At 45.1% G+C, this 19,868-nt stretch overlaps 1 protein-coding gene across 1 annotated transcript; it reads right to left on the reverse strand.

Moving 5' to 3' along the window:
- Positions 1-2,820: 2,820 nt before the first annotated feature.
- LOC120054860 (protein limb expression 1 homolog) lies at positions 2,821-9,898 on the reverse strand. Its single transcript, XM_039002540.1, has 5 exons — positions 9,591-9,898; positions 8,078-8,218; positions 4,617-4,712; positions 4,008-4,085; positions 2,821-3,595 (listed from the first exon to the last, which is right to left on the reverse strand). The coding sequence occupies exons 1-5, from the start codon at positions 9,882-9,884 to the stop codon at positions 3,296-3,298; spliced, it is 909 nt and encodes a 302-aa protein (XP_038858468.1). The 5' UTR covers positions 9,885-9,898; the 3' UTR covers positions 2,821-3,295.
- Between the last annotated feature and the right edge of the window lie 9,970 nt (positions 9,899-19,868).

Here is a 19,868-nt window from a genome sequence, read left to right on the forward strand (position 1 = left end):
TTATCGCGATAATATTTCGTCACATGACTCCTGCACTATCTTTACGTAACACAAAAAGTGCCTACATCAAAGATGATGGATATACTGACAAGATACATGTCAATTCAATTCAATTGACTTTATTGACATGGCAAGTTAATTATTACTTACATTGTCAAAGTATACATATATAAAATATATATATATATTTATATATATATAAAATATATATATATTTATATATAAATAAATGGTGGGACCAACAGCAATAATAATAGTAGTAGTGGACATGGGATTACCATTAACAACAACTACAACAACAATATTAATCAGAACAACAATACATTAAAGCAATGGTAGTAGACCAGTGTCAACATGATTGAGAAGACACATGACATGGTATGAAAGACAAAACAAAACAAGATGGGAAATATTATCGACATTACATTGCACTTTTCACTGGCTGTCCCTCAGGTTGTGGCAGGAGGACACATACTTGGCTGCCAACTTTTCACCCAATATATATTAGATTTTTTCTTAATCTTTTATAGTTTCAAATTCTTTGTATTGAATTATAATACATGTCTCTCTGCCCTAACAAATGGGAGTCGTCCACAAAGCTGTCTAACTCCCGCGTATCCTTTCTTTGGATTGGTGGATACGTCGATTATTGTAATATTTTTTAAATATTCGATGAGGGTTGTTGACGTCAAACGCCTGTATTCAATGGAGAGAGACGCTATGCTTACTAGGCTCATGCATCAAATACGGATAGCCATCTTGAGACAACTCCAAAATAAAGTGTTTTTTCTCAAAATTGCCGGGATGTCTCTAGTCCTACTTATATCAGTAGACGCGTAACAACTTATGCATTACGACATTTCTATTCAATCTACTCTCTCATTGTCCTCCATACAAAAACTCCTTGCTTGGTGGGCGAAAAAACGCCACCTGCTGGAGGGAGACAGATTTTCCGCTGAGTTGGCCTCTCTTCTCTCTGCCACCCGGGTGCACACCTGCCTACCTTCATGTTAGTTACCCTATCGATGTGGTCCGTGCTATTCGGGATCCTTAGGACGTCCCTAACCCTATGAAGTTTGTATTTAAAATCGTTACGGCAAGGGTTATGGTTAAGGATATGGAAGTCCCAAGGATTTGTGTTGCAAACGTTATGTTTACAAAACGACATGTTCATGAAATTAATTTGTTTATTGGAGAAAAATGCTAAAATTACACTGCATGACCAAAAGTATGTGGACACCTGTTCCTCGAACATCTCATTCCAAATTATTGGGCATTAATATGGAGTTGGTCCCCCCTTTGCTGCTATAACAGCCTCCACTCTTCTGGGAAGGTTTACCATTAGATGTTGGAACATTGCTGCAGGGATTTACTTCCATTCAGCCACAAGAGCGTTAGTGAGGTCGGGCACTGATGTTTGACAATTAGGCCTGGCTCGCAGTAGGTGTTCCAATTCATCCCAAAGGTGTTCGATGAGGTAGAGGTCAGGGCTCTGTGCAGGCCATTCAAGTTCTTCCATACCGATCACACAAACCATTTCTGTATGGAACTTGCTTTGTGCACAGGGGCATTGTCATGCTGAAACAGGAAAGGGCCTTCCCAAACTGTTGCCACAAAATTGGAAGCACAGAATCATCTAGAATGTCGTTGTATGCTGTAGCGTTAATATTTCCCTTCAATGGAACAAAGGGGCCTAGCCCTAACCATGAAAAACAGCCCCAGACCATTATTCCTCCTCCACCAAACTTTACAGTTGGCACTATGCATTCGGCAGGTAGTGTTCTCCTGGCATCCGCCAAACCCAGATTCATCTGTCGGACTGCCAGGTGGTAAAGCGTGATTCATCACTCCAGGGAACATGTTTCCACTGCTCCAATGGCGGCGAGCTTCACACCATTCCAGCCGACGCTTGACATTGCACATGGTAATCTTGGACTTGTGTACAGCTGCTCGTCCATGGAAACCCATTTCATGAAGCTCCCGAGGAACAGTTATTGTGTTGAAGTTGCTTCCAGAGGCACTCTGGAACTCGGTAGTGAGTGTTGCAACCAAGGACAGACTATTTTTACGTGCTACGCGCTTCAGCACTCGTGGTCCTGTCTGTGAGCTTGTGTGGCCTACCACTTCCCAGTGTTGTTGATCCTAGACATTTCCACTTCACAATAACACCACAGTTGACCACCGCAGTTCTAGCAGGGCAGAAATTTGATAAACTGACTTGTTGGAAAGGTGGCATCCTATGACGGTGCCACGTTGAAAGTCACTGAGCTCTTCAGTAAGGCCATTCTACTGCCAATCTATGTATATGGATATTGCATGGCGGTGTGCTCGATTTTATACCCCTGTCAGCAACGGGTAGGCCTATGGCGGAAAAAGCCGAATCCACTAATTTGAATGGATGTCCACATACTTTTGCATATATAGTGTAGTTAAATCTATCTGTGATTATCATGAACATAACTTGTGTGTTCCCAAACGTTATATTACATTTGCTTTGGTCTTCCAACAACATGCTGGAGGAAACAGTATTGCTGCTCTAACTGTGACATGAATAGCCCTGGTATAGCGAACCACTGTGCATTGTTCAGCGCAGGTAGCCACCCTGGTGCACTGTTCAAAGCCCAAGGTCGAATTCCGCTCAAAACAAAAGTGATGTAATTAAGCAGTGGAGTAATGAGTAGGATTTGGTGTTTTCACACGCACAAGTGATTGCTTTTCTTTTGATAAAAAACGCTTTATCTGCCTTCCCAATTAAAACTAGTTGGAAATATTTTATATAATTATATAGCAGACAAAGTATTTATTTCAAATGTACACAAATATTTCACATTCCCTTTTAAAACTCATTGAAGACACAGCAGTCAGCTTCCTCAGCTGTGTCTTGAATTTGACAGCAGCTATAAGGTAAACAGTTCTCTCTGTGTGTAATGTTGAAGGTAGCCTGGCAGTGTCAATGGTGACCTTTGACCTAGTCACCTGCTCAGTCCCTCTTGATGAAGCACCTATTTTCTCTTGCCACTGTTTACATGCTAGTTGGAATGATTTCCTAGTTCCAACTAGTACATCAACACTGTATCTGTTGTTCTCATCTAATTCAACCCACAGGTTTTATGGTTGAGTTGATCTCTCTACCACCAGGGACAACATTCACTTTCTATGTAAAAAGGCTTAGCTGGGTGTATGTATGGTGGTTCACGGTTTCATGTGTGGATCAGATGCTGTGTCTGGATAGATAATGGTTCATAGTTTATGTGTGGTTCAAGTGGTTCATGTAGTTTGTGTGTGTATGTGCGACTCATTGGTGGTAGATGTGTGGTTCAGGTGATTCTTGTGAATCTGTGTGTGGTCCGTGTATATCTGTGTGTGGTTGGTGTGTGAATTCTTGACTCAGTGCCAGGCTAAGTATCTCTGTTTTCTCCTTGTAGAAGCGGAGTTCATTGCCATGACGCCTAGCCACGTCCAGTTCCCTCTGTGCTGCTCGTAGCTCCATCCTCAGCTGCCTTGGAGTCTGCCGCTCCCTGCCCAGCCAATCCAGAGCCATGCTGCTGCGCATGCTGGCATCCAGTCCCCGCTGCAAGTAATAACCAATCACACTCTGTGGGGGCAAAGAGTAATAACCAATCAGGCGGTGCGCTTGATGTAGCACCCTTGGGTTAAGTGCGGAAGACACATTTCAGTTGAAGGCATTCAGTTGTACAGCTGACTAGGTATCCCTCTTTCCCTTTCCGTGCTTCTACACCTGCATTGCTTGCTGTTTGGGGTTTTAGGCTGGGTTTCTGTACAGCACTTTGAGATATCAGCTGATGTAAGAAGGGCTATATAAATACATTTATTTGATTTGAGAATAGCAGAGGGGTGTCCATCTTGTCCGCAGAGTGCCAGTGTAGGTGCAGACTTTTGTTACAGCCAAGCAGTAATACACCTGATTCAAATCAAAGATTGGCCACCCTTGGAATAGAGGATTATAGGGTCAATTATATAATTGAATATCCAGATGAGGGACTTGCCTGGCGGGAACACTGTCTTTCCCTTAGAATCTTCAACGTCCCGTTCCAGTGTAACAACTGAAACACTGTCATCCCCTCCTACAGAGAGAGAGAGAGAGAGAGAGAGAGAGAGAGAGAGACAGAGAGGGAGAGAGAGAGAGAGAGTGAATAGACCTGAGCAATAAAAGAACGGCATAAAAAATGATCAGTGAAACTTGACAATTATGAATTGTGTAATTACGCAGGACAGGGATGATAGATGATCTGAATATTTTTCTAATCCCTAACCAAACTGTGTGTGATTGTTTGAAAAGTTACGTTAGACCTTTATGTTCCAAGCCTGTCTGCTGAAGTTGTGATTGAGAGCATACGGTCTGGCTGGATGGCTGCCATGTATCCATAGACAATGTTATAAAATTATAAGGGTAATGTTCAGAAACAGACGGAACTAGTGCCAGTGCTTAGAACAGGTGGTGGAGGTCAAAGAATAGTTTCAGCAAAAAGTTTTCAAAAAGAGTCCGTATGAGATCATGTTTGCAGTGCAAGAGAGAATAACATATATTATTAAACATATGTTATAACATACAGTAATTAACCTATAACAAATTCCTATGATAATCCTGTCCTTACCTGGAACTCCAACATGGTTCTGCCAGTGTATGACTGGAGCAGGAGACAATAGGCTCCTAAACTGGTGCTAGGATCACAGGCATCCTCCACAGAGACCTGGAAGGAACGTACAGTAAAACAACACTTGAACACTGACACATCTGATATCAGCCAATAGAAGAGAGCTTTTCATGACCAATAACTCAGGATATCCTATCGTATCCATGCTGCCATGCTGATGCTTAGTGGTGGTGAATTAGAGTTAGTCCTGTGCCAGAATAGTCCTGTGCCAGAGTTAGTCCTGTGCCAGAATAGTCCTGTGCCAGAGTTAGTCCTGTGCCAGAATAAGTCCTGTGCTAGAATAGTCCTGTGCCAGAGTAAGTCCTGTGCCAGAGTAAGTCCTGTGCTAGAATAGTCCTGTGCCAGAGTTAGTCCTGTGCCAGAGTAAGTCCTGTGCTAGAATAGCCCTGTGCCAGAGTTAATCCTGTGCAAGAGTTAGTCCTCTGCCAGAGTTAGTCCTGTGTCAGAGTAAGTCCTGTGCCAGAGTTAGTCCTGTGTCAGAGTTAGTCCTGTGTCAGAGTTAGTCCTGTGCCAGAGTAAGTCCTGTGCCAGAATAGTCCTGTGCCAGAGTTAGTCCTCTGCCAGAGTTAGTCCTGTGCCAGAGTTAGTCCTGTGCAAGAGTTAGTCCTGTGCCAGAGTTAGTCCTGTGTCAGAGTAAGTCCTGTGCCAGAGTTAGTCCTGTGTCAGAGTTAGTCCTGTGTCAGAGTTAGTCCTGTGCCAGAGTAAGTCCTGTGCCAGAATAGTCTTGTGCCAGAGTTAGTCCTGTGCCAGAGTACGTCCTGTGCCAGAGTAGGTCCTGTGCTAGAATAGTCCTGTGCTAGAGTTAGTCCTGTGCTAGAGTCAGTCCTGTGTCAGAGTAAGTCCTGTGCCAGAGTAAGTCCTGTGCCAGAGTTAGTCCTGTGCCAGAGTAAGCCCTGTGCCAGAGTAAGTCCTGTGCCAGAGTTAGTCCTGTGCCAGAGTCAGTCCTGTGCCAGAGTCAGTCCTGTGCCAGAGTTAGTCCTGTGCCAGAGTTAGTCCTGTGCTAGAGTAAGTCCTGTGCCAGAGTTAGTCCTGTGCCAGAGTTAGTCCTGTGCCAAAGTTAGTCCTGTGTCAGAGTTAGTCCTGTGCCAGAGTTAGTCCTGTGCTAGAGTAAGTCCTGTGCCAGAGTTAGTCCTGTGCCAGAGTAAGTCCTGTGCCAGAGTTAGTCCTGTGCCAGAGTTAGTCTTGTGCTAGAGTTAGTCTTGTGCTAGACTCACAGTGCTAGAGTAAGTCCTGTGCCAGAATAGTCCTGTGCCAGAGTTAGTCCTGTGCCAGAGTTAGTCCTGTGGCAGAGTTAGTCCTGTGCTAGAATAGTCCTGTGCTAGAATAGTCCTGTGCCAGAGTAAGTCCTGTGCCAGAATAAGTCCTGTGCTAGAATAGTTCTGTCCCAGAGTTAGTCCTGTGCCAGAGTTAGTCCTCTGCCAGAGTTAGTCCTGTGCCAGAGTCAGTCCTGTGCCAGAGTCAGTCCTGTGCCAGAGTAAGTCCTGTGCCAGAGTTAGTCCTGTGTTAGAGTATGTCTTATGCTAGAGTTAGTCCTGTGCTAGAGTAAGTCCTGTGCCAGAATAGTCCTGTGCCAGAGTTAGTCCTGTGCCAGAGTACGTCCTGTGCCAGAGTAGGTCCTGTGCTAGAATAGTCCTGTGCTAGAGTTAGTCCTGTGCTAGAGTCAGTCCTGTGTCAGAGTAAGTCCTGTGCCAGAGTAAGTCCTGTGCCAGAGTTAGTCCTGTGCCAGAGTAAGTCCTGTGCCAGAGTAAGTCCTGTGCCAGAGTAAGTCCTGTGCCAGAGTTAGTCCTGTGCCAGAGTCAGTCCTGTGCCAGAGTCAGTCCTGTGCCAGAGTTAGTCCTGTGCCAGAGTTAGTCCTGTGCTAGAGTAAGTCCTGTGCCAGAGTTAGTCCTGTGCCAGAGTTAGTCCTGTGCCAAAGTTAGTCCTGTGTCAGAGTTAGTCCTGTGCCAGAGTTAGTCCTGTGCTAGAGTAAGTCCTGTGCCAGAGTTAGTCCTGTGCCAGAGTAAGTCCTGTGCCAGAGTTAGTCCTGTGCCAGAGTTAGTCTTGTGCTAGACTCACGGTGCTAGAGTAAGTCCTGTGCCAGAATAGTCCTGTGCCAGAGTTAGTCCTGTGCCAGAGTTAGTCCTGTGCCAGAGTTAGTCCTGTGCTAGAATAGTCCTGTGCTAGAATAGTCCTGTGCCAGAGTAAGTCCTGTGCCAGAATAAGTCCTGTGCTAGAATAGTCCTGTGCCAGAGTTAGTCCTGTGCCAGAGTTAGTCCTCTGCCAGAGTTAGTCCTGTGCCAGAGTAAGTCCTGTGCCAGAATAGTCCTGTGCCAGAGTTAGTCCTGTGCCAGAGTCAGTCCTGTGCCAGAGTCAGTCCTGTGCCAGAGTAAGTCCTGTGCCAGAGTTAGTCCTGTGTTAGAGTATGTCTTATGCTAGAGTTAGTCCTGTGCTAGAGTAAGTCCTGTGCCAGAATAGTCCTGTGCCAGAGTTAGTCCTGTGCCAGAGTACATCCTGTGCCAGAGTAGGTCCTGTGCTAGAATAGTCCTGTGCTAGAGTTAGTCCTGTGCTAGAGTCAGTCCTGTGTCAGAGTAAGTCCTGTGCCAGAGTAAGTCCTGTGCCAGAGTCAGTCCTGTGCCAGAGTAAGTCCTGTGCCAGAGTTAGTCCTGTGCCAGAGTTAGTCCTGTGCCAGAGTCAGTCCTGTGCCAGAGTTAGTCCTGTGCCAGAGTTAGTCCTGTGCTAGAGTAAGTCCTGTGCCAGAGTTAGTCCTGTGCCAGAGTTAGTCCTGTGCCAAAGTTAGTCCTGTGTCAGAGTTAGTCCTGTGCCAGAGTTAGTCCTGTGCTAGAGTAAGTCCTGTGCCAGAGTTAGTCCTGTGCCAAAGTAAGTCCTGTGCCAGAGTTAGTCCTGTGCCAGAGTTAGTCTTGTGCTAGAGTTAGTCTTGTGCTAGACTCACGGTGCTAGAGTAAGTCCTGTGCCAGAGTTAGTCCTGTGCCAGAGTACGTCCTGTGCCAGAGTAGGTCCTGTGCTAGAATAATCCTGTGCTAGAGTTAGTCCTGTGCTAGAGTCAGTCCTGTGTCAGAGTAAGTCCTGTGCCAGAGTAAGTCCTGTGCCAGAGTTAGTCCTGTGCCAGAGTTAGTCCTGTGCCAGAGTCAGTCCTGTGCCAGAGTCAGTCCTGTGCCAGAGTTAGTCCTGTGCCAGAGTTAGTCCTGTGCTAGAGTAAGTCCTGTGCCAGAGTTAGTCCTGTGCCAGAGTTAGTCCTGTGCCAGAGTTAGTCCTGTGCCAAAGTTAGTCCTGTGCCAGAGTTAGTCCTGTGCTAGAGTAAGTCCTGTGCCAGAGTTAGTCCTGTGCCAGAGTAAGTCCTGTGCCAGAGTTAGTCCTGTGCCAGAGTTAGTCTTGTGCTAGAGTTAGTCTTGTGCTAGACTCACGGTGCTGGCTGAAGCAGCCTCCTGCAGGCTGTGTGTGATGAACAGAGGAGTGATTCGTCTAGATGGCAGCTCGTTCACTAGAGAGTTCATCAGAGCAACACGCGCCGCATCCCTACGAGCTTCCGCCTGGGTCTCACACTCCTAAAGAGAGTCAGAAAGAGGTGGGAGGTTGGCAGAGAGAGGAGGTGGAGAGAAAAGAGGGAGACATAAGTCCCACTATGTAAATTATATTTGCAGTGTTGTTGGTTTGAGGTGATCACTGTTTGCATAATCTCGGTTAACCCAGAACCAAAGTCCTGTGTAATTGGTCAAATTCTGGATTGTTCTGGGTCCATATGTGTTCAGAGAAGAGATAGAACGAGGATCGGAAACGGAATGAAGAGCTCTTTGCAAAATATGGGACAAGTCTATGGGCCAAATGTCCCCCACCCCTTCCGAAAATCAAAAGATACTAACACCTGTGAAATCATGATTAGTCCAAAGCACCGGAACTAATGCTGCTCGTTATCTCACGCATCCCGTTGTATCAGGACAGATTTACGGTACCATTGATGTTTATGTAGTCTGCCTACGAGAGATGACTGTTGGCATGAATATGATTGACTGGAACAGAAATGAAGGTCATCTAGAAAAGACTTGGGTTCGTTTCATGACTTTCTTCAACATGTGAGAGTTTATAAAAGCAAATCATGGGATTAGCAATCAAATGTGGAGTCAGAATATAACATCACAGGCAGCTCTGAACCAATCACAAGGCATTTGGGGCCTCGACCTCTGGGAGACTGTGTGAGCCACAATGAGCCCTTTGAAAAGTATCACGGGATTCCAGCTGAATAAAATCATCAAAGCAGGTTGAGAGGCTGTGTGTGTGTACTGCCCAGGGTCTGACGGGTATAGATGAAGGACCTCTCTTTAGGGGCTGTGCAGATATGAGGCCCTCCACACACCATTCAGACCCACAGCAAGGCTGAGCAGCACTCCTGTCAAAACAGGTATTTTTCTCACTCACACTAATGACAGAGCACTGTTAAAGCTGTTCAGTGGTGGTCTTTGGCTGCGCTATGGAAACTCTGTCTCTATTCCACGGTGGGCTCCTGTCATTGGGATATGGAAAATAACCACCTGGCCCCCAACTCTTACCCCCTCCTCTCCTCTACCCTTACCACCAACCCTAACTACCTACCTCACTCCACCAATAACCTTGTCCGCAACAACCCTAGCTTTCCACCACAGTGGAATTTGGTAATGGTGTGAGGGGTGGCAGGTTGCCTAGTGGTTAGAGCGTTGGGCCAGTAACCAAAAGGTTGCTGGATCGAGTCCCCAAGCTGACAAGGTAAAAAATCTGTCGTTCTGCCCCTGAACAAGGCAGTTAACTGTTCCCCGGTAGGCTGTCATTGTAAATAAGAATTTGTTCTTAACTGACTTGCCTAGTTAAATAAATAAATGTTTTGTGAGTAGTGCTGGTTTAGGTGGGTTAGGTAGCTGTGGTTGTGATGGTTATGATGGCAGTCACCTTATAGTTTCCAAAGCAGCTTCCTCCAGGCAGAGTGACGTAGTAGATGTAAGGGGGTCTTGGGGAAGGGGCAGACTCATACAACATCAAGCCCTCTGATTGGCTGGCAGAGCCCTTCACCGAGTCCTCTGATTGGCTGTCGGACCGGTTGTCTTGTTCCACCTGCTTCTGCTCCCAAAAGTTATGCAACATGGCCACAATGTTCACTGAGGAGACACACACACACACACACACACACACACACACACACACGCAATAATGAAAGTCTGCATATAGGCCTGATGATTGACACATCAAAATAAATCTGAAAAAAGTCCTCAGGGCTTTAGAACAAGCCATACAGTTTCAGAGATGTCCTGTGCCTGTGGTAGAAACACAATGAGGAATGAAGAGAGGTCAGGGCAATTTAGAGTTTCAATAACAACAGCAATTGAGGGCCCAGAACTAGACACAGGAAGTCAGCTATACTCAGCGCCACAAAGCTACTCTACAGAACCTCTATCTGACTTAATAAGGGTATGAGGCAGACACTGTTGGAATGGACTGTAGATATATTTATCTTAATTAATGCAGAGACAGCCCATCAAAACCTTGTTTAACTTCTGATATCTACGTCCGTCTATAGTCTTGGCCACAGTTATACACCTATTCCTTCACTGTGTGTGTGTGTGTGTGTGTGTGTGTGTGTGTGTGTGTGTGTGTGTGTGTGTGTGTGTGTGTGTGTGTGTGTGTGTGTGTGTGTGTGTGTGTGTGTGTGTGTGTGTGTGTGTGTGTGTGTGTGTACGTGCGTGTGTGTGTGTGTGTGTGTGTGTGTGAGAGAGAGAGTGTGTGCATGTGTGTGTGTATGTTTGTGGAAATAACCTGTTTCTGTAACTGAACATTCCCAGGCTGAGTTAGGTTCGAGCTGATTTAGGAAAAGGGGACACCACCCAACCACTCAACTCTAAACCTCCCTACAGAGATGGCTGAGATGGCTTCAGGTCATGGCAGGCTAGCCCTGCAGCCTGATGAACAAGAGCAAGCTTACCTTTGAGTGAAACAGTTTCATTAAAATCAAATGCATTTGAAGGTGATTATGCCTACTGTAGATCTCCACGCAACACTGCTTGCGTCAAATCAAATCAAAAGTATTTGCATCAGAACCAATGTCATGTTCTTTACTGTGTGCATGTATGACTGATGCAGTAAACAGAAGCACCTGAATGTTCTATCTGGGAAAACAAGCATCTAATGAATCAGCCTTTTCAACTCTGCTTATTGATAAAAAGCAATTCACTGAAGATTTCCCAGGCCCTATGTCAGTGTGTTTTGAGTAACTAAATGCAATACATGCCTATATAAAACAGCCATATGCAATACATGCCTATATAAAACAGCCATATGCAATACCAAAAGCATGGTCTGAGTATGGCCCTCACATTGATTCAACTGCAGGTGACATCACAGTTAGATGCTCAAGCCCAGATGTCTGAGAATGATGTGTATTTGTGTGTCTCCATGTGTGTGTGTCTGTGTATGGTTAGCTACTCACAGTCCTTGAGGCTGGTACCGAAGTCACTTGGGGACAGAAGGTGTGACATCGTGTTATCGTATGGAGAACCCCAAACTTGGCTCATCCTCTTCAATCTCAGTCTTCCTGCACACACTCAATCCTGCTCACACACACGCTCAGTCTAGTTCAAACCATGTTCCATGGAGAGCGCAGCAAGCAGTGGGAAACTACTCCAAACACAGCTCCACTCAATACTTTTTAAAATGAGAGGATAAAGACTGCACTTCCCCTTAACTCAACTCCCCCTTTTTCTCTCCTCCTCCCCGCTCCTCTTTCTTCCCCTCTCTCGTATGGAGGCCTCCCCAGGGGTTCTCCTCTGGAGCGCTCTACCTTTTGTCACGAGCTCTGCTAATTAGCTAGGGGGCCCCCTCACACGCATATACACTGAGGCCTGCTATTGGTATGTGAACCCCCCCCCCCCCCCCAAGCCCCCTCACCTCTCCTCTGCAGCTGCCTAATCCCAGAGTGGTCAGACAGACTTTACTGTGGAGCCCCTCTCTCCTCTCTTACAGCCACACAGGATCTGGGTCACACCCTAAACATACCAGGGCCGTTGGCAGCAGGAATCCTAGTGGACAGAATAGTCCCACCCCTAACTGGGTCCCTCTGTCCATGAAATGTGCTCAAGCTTCTCATAGTAAAATGTGCCATTTGACCAACCAACGTTAATAACCCCCATCCTAATCCCTAACCCACCAGCCAAACACCAACTAACCCACATCCTCAGAGGAATGCTGTGTGTGTGTGTGACCGTGTGAGTGGGGGTGGGTGGGATGGAGCTATGCTGTTGACTTCTCTTGGCTATTATTGTGGATCCAGGGCCTGTGCTCCTTTCAGGCTGCGTGTATGAATGGCCATTGTTCAGCTCTGCATTCACTCAGACACTCACTCCCTCCAAATATATTACAGATTAATATACTCACTATCACAGAGTGGAGGGGATTCTGTCCTCAAGACTTCCATTCCTCATTTTTAGGTTGGTGCAGGGTTTCCCAAACCCGAGAACCATTAGGGCAGGATTTCCCAAACCCTGTTGTTTTTTCCCCTAGCACTACATAACTGACTCAAATAAATAACTTATCAAGCTTTGATTATTTGAATCAACTGTGTAGTACTATGGCAAAAACCAAAACGTACACCCGGGGGGGGGGGGGGGGGGGGGGGGGCTGCGTTAGAGGACAATCATTAACACACACCATTCTGAACACATCCGCTAGTGAGTGACACAAGTACTCTCTTTACAATGTAAAGCACTTTGAGCACTTGGAAAATCGCTATATCAATGTAATCCATTACTTTTACCAGCCTTTTGTCTGTCTGCAAATCAATATTTGTTTGGAAGATATAGGCAATATGTGCAACGATTCTAAACTCCCATTAAAAAACAAATACTTACAACTGTAGCTATATACTTTGAATACACACCTGGACTCATTGTCATTCATATTAAAGTTGTCTATATTGTAAGTGTTCACACTGCATTAGATACAGAGCAGGAGAGTTCAACACTGGGGGATCGTCACTGGGAACATTGGCCTTCTTCCAATAGGTCTTTCTCCTCTCATCTCCAATGTGGTTCATGTTCTCCTCATCTTCTGCTGTCCTCGGAGACCAGGTTATCGGACACACGTACGCACGCACACACTCACTCAACTAACTCACAGACGCTTGATGAGGGCTGCTGTAGTGACCATATTACCGCCACACCGGCGATCATGAGTCATGAAGGCAGTCAAATTCCACATGACCGTTTAGTCACGATAATTAGGCTTCTCCAAGCTCTGATGCTGCTAATGGTCATTAGTAGCCTACCAAACTTGCTAACTGCCTGGTACTCAGCACTCTATTGTCCCTCTAATCCCTCTGACATCAATGCAAATGCTTTCGAAAATCTAATCAAATACTTCATGAGTGTTCATGGGCTGAGAGCCCATGAGCTCTCAGTCAAGACAAATACACACACATACACAAACTCACACTTTCACACACTACCTGAAAATGAGGAATGGAAGTCTTGAGGAGAAAACAGAGTGATGGCTGCTAATAAAAAGAGGAGGATCCCATCAGCTTTCTATATTTATTTCTCAACTTTCCTAATATTAAGCACATTGTTTATATTTACAACAGGAGTAAAACCTACCTGGCTGGCATGAAAATAAACCACGGGGAAAGTGTCCTCCATTCTCTATTTAAGTGCATAGATGACATGTATTTTTTCCCGCTGCCCCTGTTTCGATACAAATGTCACACATATATTATTTAGTATATGTAAAGACAAGATTAAATCAAGAATAGTCTGATGGGTGACAATAATTGTCACGACTTCCACCGAAGTCGGTTCCTCTCCTTGTTCGGGCGGCGTTCGGTGGTCGGCGTCACCGGTCTCCTAGCCATCGTCGATCCACTTTTCATTTGTTTTGTCTTGTTTTCCTACACACCTGGTTTTCATTTCCCTCATTAATTGTTGTGTATTTAACCCTCTGTTCCCCCCATGTCTTTGTGTGGAATTGTTTGTTGTAAGTGCTTATGCACATGTTTATTGGTGCGCGTCGGGTTTTGTACCCATGTTTGTTATTTCTTTATGCCGTTGGTTTTGCAATTAAACTGCTCCGGCTATTACCAAGTTCTGCTCTCCTGCGTCTGACTTCCCTGCCACCAGTTATGCACCCTTTACAATAATAGCCTATCACTTACAGTTGAAGTCGGAAGTTTACATACACCATAGCCAAATACATTTAAACTCAGTTTTTCACAATTCCTGACATTTAATCCTAGTAAGAATTCCCTGTCTTAGGTCAGTTAGGATCACCAATTTATTTTAAGAATGTGAAATGTCAGAACAATAGTAGAGAGAATGAACGTGTCACTGCAACCTTAAAGGTCCTAAATGATGTCACCATTGTCCTTGATTCTAAGCAATGTTGTGCTGCTATTTTTATTGACTTGGCCAAAGCTTTTGATATGGTAGACCATTCCATTCTTGTGGGCCGGCTAAGGAGTATTGGTGTCTGTCATGACGTTGCCCTGTTGGGTGAGGTTTATAACCCCCCCATTAATACCTTTCCCCCTTTTCTCTCCACTCTACAGAATGGACTCTTGGAAAGCCCTGTGTTACCACCGAGAAAGTATGGTAACATCAAAAGGTTGGGGAATGGAACAATATTTCCCTTTCTCAACCAGTTGAAATTGTCCATTGGTACTTAAAGAATATGATGTCAGATCAGTTGTTGTCTGGGACATTATATCTGATGATAGGACGACATAAATTGTATCTTGGAAAGTCTAAACATTCTAGTTGTCAGATTCACATGGAATTGTTGTGCAATTTAAATGTTTAAATATGAAATAATTTGTGAAAATATGAAATATAATTTTAGCCTCCTAAATAAGAGAATTGTTTCATAGTAAAATCTAGGCCTAGTCAGTGGCCACACCCAAGTGAACAGATATTGGTTGAGAACTATGAAACACTCCATTCTCTCCCTCAGTACAAAAGCCCGTTGACGGAAGTGAACCTCAGTTCCCGATGACGGGAGGACTGGTGTCCCTACGTTTAAAAGGGCTAATTTCAACTACAACCTAACACAATTACCATTGAGTTCCAGAATTGTTAGGACTGCTGTCCTAACGTTAAAAACGGTGAATATCAACGTGGAGGTGACGATCACCACGCTGGATTGGTGAATTTCGACTAGACCAGCCAGAATACAGCGCAAGTTGATTATGGCAACTTGGTATGAACTTTGAACGATTATTCAACAAAGAAGAAGTGATACCTCCTAGACGTTGAGTTATCAGATGCAGCTGTAAACGTACGTGGCCTAGCAAAGGACAGACAATCTCCTAAGAACGACAGGGTACTTTAACGCATCCGCTCTACAACACTACGACCAGAAAGATTCTTCAAAGGACAATGGCGATCTCTGCTGGGAAAACCAGTCTTCCATCTTCAACCCATCTATCGAAGCGCAGCTCAGAGTAAATATATATCTTGCATTTTCCTTTTCCGAATTGGCGGTTATTAGAATGCATAAGATTTTGTATTTACAGTAGCATAGCTTCTCAAGGTCCGATAGAGACCCAATCCCTTTGTCCCTCAGTCTTCCCGCTCTTTCATTCAAACCCAACCCCCTTCCTTTGTGTAACCAGCCGTCATATCGGGTTAGCCCACTAGGGGCTTTTCATGACATGATTAGTAACCAATGTATGATCTATCCTGTGTATATATATGTAATTTTGTGTGATTATTTAGGTATTTAGTAAATAAATAATTAAGCCAATTTGTGTATTGCTGATTCAACTTATTACCTAGGGCTCGTGCAGATAACCAAGTACTTACGACAATCAGAATGAGATCGATCGAGGTGACGATTAATAATTGACTGCCTTTGATATAAAATATATTTTGATCTTTAAGAAAGTGGACTCGGGAGATAACCGCTCTATATAAATGAATGCTTCCATGGTGCCCTGTGGTTTTCTAACTACCTCTCTCAAAGAGTGCAATGTATAAAGTCAGAACATCTGCTGTCTCAGCCACTGCCTGTCACCAATGGAGTACCCCAAGGCTCGATCCTAGGCCCCACGCTCTTCTCAATTTACATCAACAACATAGCTCAGGCAGTAGGAATCTATCTCATCCAATTATATGCAGATGATACAGTCTTATACTCAGCTGGCCCCTCCCCGGATTTTGTGTTAAATCAAATCAAATCAAATAGTATTTGTCACATGAGCCAAATACAACAGGTGTAGACCTTACAGTGAAATGCTTAATTACAAGCCCTTAACCAACAATGCAGTTTTAAGAAAATACCCCCCCCCCCCAAAAAAAGTAAGAGATAATAATAACAAATAATTAAAGAACAGCAGTAAATAACAATAGCGGGGCTATATACAGGAGGTACCGGTACAGAGTCAATGTGCGGGGGCACCGGTGTTGAGGTAATTGAGTTATATGTACATGTAGGTAGAGTTATTAAAGTGACTATGCATAGATAATAAGAGTAGCAGCAGCATAGAAGGGAGGGCAATGCAAATAGTCTGGGTAGCTATTTGATTAGCTGTTCAGGAGTCTTGTGACTTGGGGGTAGAAGCTGTTTAGAAGCCTCTTGGACCTAGACTTGGCGCTCCAGTATCGCTTGCCGTGTGGTAGCAGAGAGAACAGTCTATGACAAGGCAATTTTTAGGGCCTTCCTCTGACAACATCTGGTATAGTTGTCCTGGATGTCAGGAAGCTTGGCCCCAGTGATGTACTGGGCCGTACGCACTACCCTCTGTAGTGCCTTGTGTTCGGAGGCCGAACAGTTGCCATACCAGACAGTGATGCAACCCGTCAGGATACTCTCGATGGTGCAGCTATAAAACCTTTTGAGGTTCTGAGGACCCATGCCAAATCTTTTCAGTCTCCTGAGGGGGAATAGGTTTTGTCATGCCGTCTTCATGATTGTCTTGGTGTGCTTGGACCATGTTAATTTGTTGGTGATGTGGACGCCAAGAAACTTGAAGCTCTCAACCTGCTCCACTACAGAGAATGGGGGCATACTCGGTCCTCCTTTTCCTGTAGTCCACAATCATGTCCTTTGTCTTGATCACATTGAGGGAGAGGTTTGTTGTCCTTGCACCACACGGTCAGGTCTCCAACCCTTCTTCCTATAGGCTGTCTCATTGTTGTCGGTGATCAGGCTACCACTGTTGTGTCATCAGCAAACTTAATGATGGTGTTGGAGTCGTGCCTGGCCGTGCAGTCATGAGTGAACAGGGAGTACAGAAGTGGACTGAGCACGTACCCCTGAGGGGCCCCCGTGTTGAGGATCAGCCTGGCGGATGTGTTGTTACCTACCCTTGCCACCTGGGGGGCGGCCCGTCAGGAAGTCCAGGATCCAGTTGCAGAGGGAGGTGTTTAGTCCCAGGGTCCTTAGCTTAGTGATGAGCTTTGAGGGCACTATGTTGTTGAACGCTGAGTTCTAGTCAATGAATAGCATTCTCACATAGGTGTTCCTTATGTCCAGGCGTGAAAGGGCAGTGTGGAGTGCAACAGAGACATCCTCTGTGGATCTGTTGGTGCGGTATGCAAATTGGTCTGGGTCTAGGGTTTCTGGGATAATGGTGTTGATGTGACGCTCTCCAACAAAGCTTTCTTAGTGTCCAACAAGCTTTCTCTGCCCTTAACCTTGTTATTAACACCTCTAAAACAAAGGTAATGTGGTTTGGTAAGAAGAATGCCCCTCTCCCCACGTACTTGTATGAGATTACTACCTTAGAGCTTGAGGTAGTCACCTCATACAAGTACTTGGGAGTATGGCTAGACGGTACACTCTCCTTCTCTCAGCACATATCAAAGCTGCAGGCTAAGGTTACATCTAGACTTGGTTTCCTCTATCGTAATCACTCGTCTTTCACCCCAGCTGCCAAACTAACCCTGATTCAGATGACCATCCTACCCATGCTAGATTATGTAGACGTAATTTGTAGATCGGCAGGTAAGGGTGCTCTCGAGTGGCTAGATGTTCTTTACCGTTTGGCCATCAGATTTGCTACCAATGCTCCTTATAGGACACATCACTGCACTCTATACTCCTCTGTAAACTGGTCATCTCTGTATACCCATCGTAAGGTTGATGCTTATTTATAAAATCCTCTTAGGCCTCACTCCCCCCTATCTGAGATACCTACTGCAGCCCTCATCCTCCACATACAACACCTGTTCTGCCAGTAACATTCTGTTAAAAGTCCCCAAAGAACACACATCCCTGGGTCGCTCCTCTTTTCAGTTCGCTGCAACTAGCGACTGGAACGAGCTGCAACAAACACTCAAACTGGACAGTCTTATCTCCTCATTCAAAGACTCAATCATGGACACTCTTACTGGCAGTTGTGGCTTATTCACGTTAAGTATTGTTGTCTCTTCCTTCTTGCCTTTGTGCTGTTGTCTGTGACCAATAATGTTTTTACCATGTTTTGTGCTGCTACCATTTTGTGTTGCTACCATGTTATTGTCATGTGGTGTTGCAACCATGCTGTGTTGTCATGTGTTGCTGCCATGCTATGTTGTTGTCTAAGGACTCTCTTTATGTAGTGTTGTGGTGTCTCTCTTGTCGTGATGTGTGTTTTGTCCTATATTTTTATTTTTAATCCCAGCCCCCATCCCCACAGGAGGCCTTTTGCCTTTGGTAGGCCGTCATTGTAAATAAGAATTTGTTCTTAACTAACTTGCCTGGTTAAGTATGCCTCAGCATACGACACCTTCTGCACTACTGACTCTGGAAACCTCAACTGGCCTCTTTCGCACCAGACACTTCCGATCCCCAGCAAAATGGGTACCCCTACAGTTGCCACACAATTTTATCCACCGAAACTACACAATCCTCTGTCCCATGGCCTCCTGCACATTTCCTACATCTTGAAATCTCCCTCCTACACACTACTGCAACATGACCATAAACGTGGCACCAAACGACAGGCGTCACAAACAACAGGAATCTTTAACTTCGATTGCTACACCGTCACACTTAACACTACCACAGAAATAACTCATTTCAATGTTCCTAGGAGCAAAGCAAGAAATAGATCTTGACCCGAGTTGCGTGACACGGAGTGCCCACTCCCTCTGGGCGGAAGAAACACTTTGGGTTACCTTCACCGATTGAACAATACCCAATGTCTTCTCCACCCAACCTGATACCACATACGGATCAGCCAAAAAGACTGGATCCACTTTCTACAAGAATCTAACTCCCACTGGACCAAACTCATCTTTATCATAACCATGTTCATCGATGCAAGGCACGGGCTCCGAAATCTCCCTCATTCACTTTCATTTCACCTCCAGAGCTCGGTCTGGCGGACATCTCACTCTGTCCCAATATTGCCCTTCTCCCCGCTTTGCTAGCGGCACGGTGGCATCCCGACGTAACTCTGTCTCATAATCGTCCTGCTCACCTAGGAAACGTGTCTTCTCCGGGGGCGCCAACCTTTTGAGAGCATGACGACGTCTGGGCCTACTAGTTGTTAAAGCTTTTTAAATGTTTTTTTTTACAGGAGCAACATAAAAACAAGACGCATTGCTTTTTAAAAATAATATTGAAATGCTCTAGCCACTTATACCTTGTTGTTCATGTTAGAATAATTGCAGTTCCTCGCCTGCAAATAAGTTGTGAGAATGTGTTGTAGTGTTTTGACACTGAGTTTACAAAACATTAGGAACACCTTCTCTTTCCCAGACATAGACTGACCAGGTGAATCCAGGGGAAAGCTATGATCCCTTATTGATGTCACCTTCTTAAGCCTTGAGACAACTGAGACATGGATTTTGTATGTTTGCCATTCAGAGGGTGAATGGGCAAGACAAGAGATTTAAGTGTCTTTGAACGGGGTATGGTAATAGGTGCCAGGTGCACCGGTTTGAGTGTGTCAAGAACTGCAACTCTGCTGAGTTTTTAACACTCAACAGTTTCTTGTGTGTATCAAGAATGGTCCACCACTCAAAGGACATCCAGCCAACTTGACACAACTGTGGGAAGCATTGGAGTCAACATTGTCCAGCATCCCTGTGGACACCTTGTAGAGTCCATGCCCCGACGAATTGAGTCTGTTCTTAGAGCAAAAGGGGGTTCAACTTAATAGGAAGGTGTTCCTAATATTTTTGTATACTCGGTGTACATCTCAGACAGGACTATTTGTTGGCGCACCATAGACATGTCATTCTAGAGTGGGTCTAAATTAAA

This window comes from Salvelinus namaycush, chromosome 1 (genome assembly GCF_016432855.1).
Source record: "Salvelinus namaycush isolate Seneca chromosome 1, SaNama_1.0, whole genome shotgun sequence".
NCBI classification, from domain to species: Eukaryota; Metazoa; Chordata; class Actinopteri; order Salmoniformes; family Salmonidae; genus Salvelinus; species Salvelinus namaycush.